The sequence below is a fragment of the Sabethes cyaneus genome, chromosome 2 (genome assembly GCF_943734655.1).
Source record: "Sabethes cyaneus chromosome 2, idSabCyanKW18_F2, whole genome shotgun sequence".
Classification (NCBI taxonomy): domain Eukaryota; kingdom Metazoa; phylum Arthropoda; class Insecta; order Diptera; family Culicidae; genus Sabethes; species Sabethes cyaneus.
Window position 1 is genome coordinate 49,677,878 of NC_071354.1, and position 6,443 is coordinate 49,684,320.

Below are 6,443 nucleotides of genomic sequence, written 5' to 3' on the forward strand. Positions count from 1 at the left end.
TTGCTACTGCTAGGTGTGGACCACTGTGAAGCCCCATGGGAATATGTTCCGGAATGGCCACGCCGGGATAAAATCGTCAAATAGAGTCAAAACAATGAAAAACGAACTGTCGCAGTAATTTCATGCCATATTGCCAGTGTTGCAATCCAAACAGTTCTGTGACCACAGGAGGTTCCATGGGAACTTGTTCCAGAATGGCCATTCCGAGGATAAATCATTATACAGTTTTAAAACTTTGAAAAATGACCTTGCTAAAGACACATACCATGTAAATAAATGTCAAAGCTTTAATTTTTAGTGAAGATTCAAAGATGAATCATGCCTTAGGTGATCGGAATTAGGTACTTTCACGGTAGGTAAGCAGGCTACTACCTACCTCATGTGAAGGTAGTTTACTTCTGTTACTGTTTACCTATCTGGATCATTCGTAGGTAATTACATCTCCATTTGTATATATATTCTAGAATTGCTGTTCGGTGAATTTAGTATTCGGTTGTGCTTCACGCATTAAAGCCTTAAAATTTTAAGTGTTGAAACCAGTAATCGCAATATAGTTAAATTGCCAGCCGTTTAGTTTAAATAATTGGTGTACTATTTCAAGAAGTTAGAAAATGGCCTGCCGCTTAAACTTGGGACCGGAGATCCGCGAGTTGAAATTGGGAGTCACGTTTACCAATCCATCTGCTCAGACCGCGTATCATACTTTAAAGTATGACTGCAAACCAGCCAGTGTGGACGTCAACAAGCCAGCAACGCTAGAAGTTGGAACCAACAAAGAAGTAACAGTTACCGTACCACATATAGATAGTTCCGGAGTTTCCAACACGGTGTTCAAGGGAAACCAACGAGATGACAGCATGAAGGATTGTGTGCTTATTATCGACCATGTTACGGGGGAAATTACGCTCGAAAGGCTGTGCAGCAACGTGCAAGTCAAAAAGATTAGAACTGAATGCAAAGTCGCTCAGCCCCCAGTGCTACCATCTTCGACAAAGATGAACAAGTCTACTTCGCGGCGAAGCTCCAAGACTAAGGTCACAACAGATTCACGCAAGAACAGTCCCACGAATCTCGGTCCAAAACAGTCACTGCTGCCAAACTCTTCTTCCTGCCACCCTAATAAGAGTTCACACGACCCGATCGGGAATCCTACTTCGCGGCGAAGTTCCAAAACTAAGCTCACAACAGGTTCACGCAAGAACAGTCCCGTCAATCTCATTCCAATGCTTTCACCATTACCAAACTCGCCCACCTACCATCCCAACAAGAGTCCACAGGCCTCGTTCGGGACTAACAATGCTCAACCGTCATTGCCGAGTGTTCCATTTATCGATATAAATGACGGAAATTCTATGACTGTGCCATCTTTGTCTGTACCACCGAGACAAACTCAAATGCAGCAACACCCAAACAAGACCTCGGAGGCCCCGGCCTGGAGTGTCTATAATCATCAACAGACATTGCCGAGTATTCCGAATAAGGATTCTGTGTCAGTCCCAACGGCACTGGCGCAAATGCACAGCAGCTCGACCACAGCCATACGCCACGGAAACAAGAGACACAAATCAAACAACAACCATGCAGCGCCTGCCGTAGCAGTTAAGTTACCCATGGTACAAGCTTCTACGCAGCGGAATACTTTCGTCACTAGTACAATAAATTTGTCGGAATCGAGTGATGACAGTGACAGCGAGAGTTCACAGGCCCCGGTCGGGCATCCTACTTCGCAGCGAAGCTCCAAGACTAAGGTCACAACAGATTCACGCAAGAACAGTCCCACGAATCTCGATCCAAAACATTCACCGCTGCCAAACTCTTCTTCTTGCCACCCTAATAAGAGTTCACACGACCCGATCGGGAATCCTACTTTGCGGCGAAGCTCCAAAACTAAGGTCACAACAGGTTCACGCAAAAACAGTCCCGTCAATCTCATTCCAATGCTTTCACCATTACCAAACTCGCCCTCTTACCATCCCAACAAGAGTCCACAGGCCTCGTTTGGGACTAACAATGCTCAACCGTCATTGCCGAGTGTTCCATTTATCGATATAAATGACGGAAATGATTCTATGACTGTGCCATCTTTGTCTGTTCCAACGAGACAAACTCAAATGCAGCAACACCCAAGCAAGAGTTCGGAGGCCCCGGCCTGGAGTGTCTATCATCATCAACAGACATTGCCGAGTATTCCGAATAAGGATTCGTCGTCAGTCTCAACGGCACAGGCGCAAATGCACAGCAGCTCGACCACAGCCATACGCCATGCAGAGCCTGCCGTAGCAGTTAATTTACCCATGGTACAAGCTTCTGCGCAGCGGAATACTTTCGTCACAGGTACTATAAGTTCGTCGGAATCGAGTGATGACAGTGACAGCGAGAGCAGCTCTGACTCCGATAGTAGTTCCGACTCCGATAGCAGTTCTGACTCCGATAGCAGTTCCGACTCCGATAGCAGTTCCGATAGTAGCTCGTCTGATGCAAAAAGTTCTCCTATGAAAGACCAAAGCTGGTCAGAGATCGTAAGCCATGCTAGTATGGCTATTGAGAATCAGCTGGCGAAGGATCTATGTCTATCCGAGTCCGATACGGATTCGGATTAAGGGCGGACAATCATGGACGGAAAAATAAGTGATTTTGTTTTGTCATACACAACTGATGTATTTTATAATTATAGTGTAGTATATCTTTCCTCATTTGATAAAAAAAGTATTTTTATATAAACGATATGAGAATAAGCTCCCCTTGACAGTCGAATAAATAAGTCAAACTAACCAAACGTTTTTCATTCCTTTACCTAAAAATCGTTGGCTAATCGGTAATTTATTTATTTATTGCTTTACTTCATCTGACACATAGATAAACATCCATAAATGAATATTAAATGCTTTGAATGGGAAAAGCCGATTTGAGTTGAAATTTATTATTACTATATATAGTTTCCTTGGGTCTGACTGTAACGCTAGATCCTAGCAAGCCGTTAAATAAATGTTTTTCTAGACTTCAACACGCGTAGTGCAGGTAACAATGATTTCAGCAGTGGGTGGGTGGATGTTCGAAATCGGCAATTTGATAGGTTGCCACATAATGCGATACTGATTCCAAGTCCTACGGGGGAACAAAAGAATTTGGTTTTAAAACAATAATTGAAGCAAATGTCAACCATAAGTATTGTCGTAGGTGAAATACGTATCGATCGCGAAAAAATATACATAGCAAAATTAAATTGGATAAGTTTTCTTTTTATTTAATTTCATGAATTACAGGTAGGGTATGTTGCTACATCGTCGTAATTGCCTATTTCCGTCCTATCCAACACAAATTATTAAAAATATCAGCATTTTCATGACACACAATGCAAAACTAGTTATTCCCTAATATTTTAGTTACACCCTCGAGTTACACCCTCTTAAAGAATACATGTAAAAATTCAAAAAAAAAAACCAGTGATAGCTGCTAAAGGAAAAAAGATAGAGCTCTACTGTATTCGCCAAAAATGTGCAATTTAATGTGATTAGTAATTTCTTAGAACATTTGAGAAGCATGCGAAGCGTCATTAAAGAGCTAGATCGAAAAAACTGTTTTGAAGGGTGTCCCTAAGAGTTTGGCTCCATAACTTCTTTCATGTAAGAGAAAGAAATCTTCAGTATTCAATAAAGTTTCTCGAAAATAGTTAAGCTACAACTTTTCTGTAGGTAGCAATCATTTTTGACTTAAAATAGAGAAAATATTTTTTGTATCTGATCCCTAATCACCCTAATGTCCGAATATTTTTTCACCACTAGAAAGTGCTTTTTGAATGAAGAAACTTTTATGAAGTAACTATTATGCTGTGTCTTCAGGTTTCGTCTCACTATTTTTGAAGCCGTGTGTGTATCTCAGTATCTATAGGACCGATTTGGCTGAATTTTTTTGTCGACGTGTAAAATGAATTATCTAAATTGTGACGTGGCCGCTTTGGCCGCTTTTCGATATCGCAATTTTTCAATTTTCGTTGCCTTTTTAAAAAAATCAGTAGGATGTATCCTACTATCGCTACAAAAAGACATACGTGGTCCTACGATCAACGAAACCGTTTGTGTAAGGTCTTGAATCACGATGAAATACCACTTCAAGTGGCCAGCTGCAAGTGACGTAGGATGCTTCCGGTCGTTTTTTTGTCGCGTGCAGCATATTTCCTGCCAATTCCAGAACTTCAGTAACCAGATATTCCATCACGGCAGCGAAACTAGTGCTCCAGCTCCAACGCACGCTCAGCATACTTTCCTTTCCTCAGCAGCCGATGAATACGACCGACCGGGAACTGCAGACGTGCACGACTGCGTCACCGCTCGTATTGCCGTTGGTGGTACATCTCAATAAGGAATTTTCAAGCCAAGTAGCAATCAATGAGAAAGGGTAGGATTTTATTAAATTCTCTTGTAACTTTGTTATAGTAGAATTAAATGGAACTTTCCATCAACTTTCTCGGTGATTCCTGAATTGTACCAAGACTTGTTCGACAATAATTGGAAATTATCACAATCACAATCACAAAGCGACAATTTCTAGTACGACCGAGTTAGAGTTATTTTCAATTTTTCAATGACGCGCATTGAAAATCAATAGTTTTCTATATTTTCAATATTTTCCAAATCGATTTTCCGATCAATTGGAGTAAATATCTTGTAAATCTGTTGAAAATTGACTGAATTATAAGCCGATGCGTGAAAACGCGTTTCTACTTAGATGACGTCATTTCCAACAACCAATCACGAAGTGAGGCTTCTGGTAAAACATAGGTTCATTATTTTCAATTTTTCAATAATTCAACATCAAGAATCCATACTTTTCTTCATTTGGGTCAATTCTTAGAAGATTTTCCGATCGATTGGTGTAAGAATATTGAAAATCGATCGGAAAACCGCTAAGCTATTAGCGCTCAAAACCTATCATTTTTCGTAACGCTCGCATTTTTCGATTTTTTGGAATGACACTCTATCTCAAAACTTGCCGTAAGACGTAGTCCTGCGTCAAAAATCGTTACATTTCGCAAACAGTAAGAGATAGATAGTTACTATGTACAGTAAAGTTGCTTATTTTAATGTATTCTACAACTTTTGTAGAGACACTGTACTTTTTTGGACGCATTCAAAAAAACAAAAATTTGTGTCACCCTAATAGATTGATTTACGGTCACCCTAATAGTGTAAAAAGTTTCGCCGAATTTTTTCAAAAAATTTTTCAAAAGATACACCACCTGGAAAATTAAGCATTTTTACGCTAGAGCACAAGATCGCGTGTTTTTCTATTTGGTTCATATTAGTAAATTTTGCTTAAATAACTTTATCAATGTTTTATGAAATAACTTTTGACTGGTAAGGCCGATTCTAATAAAATTTAGTAGATATGTTCACAGCGTTAAGGCCTCTCGTTTGATACTAAAATAATTGAAATCTGCTTAATTATCTGGTTGAAATCGTTATAAATAATTGTAAATTTTATTATGCTGTACACGACTGCTCATAACTTTCAAATTAAACATCCAATCAAAAAACAAATCATTAGTGATCTATGAGGCTATATTACCTATCAAATGAGACCAATAGCGCATAAATCGGTTTGGCCATCTCTGAGAAACGTAGGGTAAGGTGGTGCAGAAGGCACCGCTTAAGCAAAACATCATTTTGCAAAGCAACGGCGTGTTTGTTCCACGTTTTTCAACTTCTAGAAGACTTTGGGATCTTTTTTACACTTACTCCTGGTGAAATTTCCTAACAAAAACCCGTATTTTTTGTTATTTTTGACGATTTTTGGCAAGAGTCAAAATCATTATGTGAGGCAGAACGCCAAAGCCCGTGGACAAAACGCACCAAGTTTGCCCAGCTAGGCGTTAAATGCAACCAAAAAATTTACCATTCAATCACGTGTTGTATAAACTCCTAAAACTAGGCTGCCGCAATGGCGGAAGCGTTCGTTATAGCGTTTGTTGCATACGCTTGTTTGCTGGGAAACAATGGGTTCATATCTCAACATAATTGGCAATAAAATTTAATCATCTACTTTTCTCCAACTGATGTGTGATGAAATATTGTAAGTTAAACAATGTACAATTAGGTTTAAGGCAAATTCTAAGTCCTATACAATACATAATATTGCTACATTTTTAATACATAATCCGAAACAAAAGATGTACTGCAAATAAAAAATATTTTATAACTGTTCGATCCCGCTGTGATGCATTCTACCCCTGATTTGTATTTTGAAGTTTTTTGCAATATATGTGAAAAATATGCATAGTTAATGCCGTTTTTGTGATGAATCATCGAGTATGACAGTATATCAATTAGATAGATTGTATTTATTATGAAATTTGCATACCGACTAGTGGTAAAAGCTTAAGAGAAAACCGTGATTTCTTACATGTGGAATGAGATCGCGGATAATCGCTTGATTTTATTGGATGT

General features: G+C 39.3%; 1 protein-coding gene across 1 annotated transcript; it reads left to right on the top strand.

The window, feature by feature from the left end:
- The first annotated feature begins 611 nt into the window (after nucleotides 1-611).
- Nucleotides 612-2,600, top strand: LOC128735398 (ell-associated factor Eaf-like). The gene is made up of 2 exons (XM_053829883.1): nucleotides 612-1,034; nucleotides 1,179-2,600. Exons 1-2 carry the CDS (start codon nucleotides 612-614, stop codon nucleotides 2,598-2,600), a joined length of 1,845 nt encoding a protein of 614 aa, XP_053685858.1.
- Nucleotides 2,601-6,443: the final 3,843 nt, after the last annotated feature.

Bases quoted from the DNA above. Each gene is read 5' to 3' on its own strand.
- LOC128735398 (XM_053829883.1), top strand. From the start codon at position 612: ATGGCCTGCCGCTTAAACTTGGGACCGGAGATCCGCGAGTTGAAATTG. The intron at 1,035-1,178 runs GTCACAACAGAT...TCCAAAACTAAG, and splicing joins GGCGAAGCTCCAAGACTAAG to CTCACAACAGGTTCACGCAA.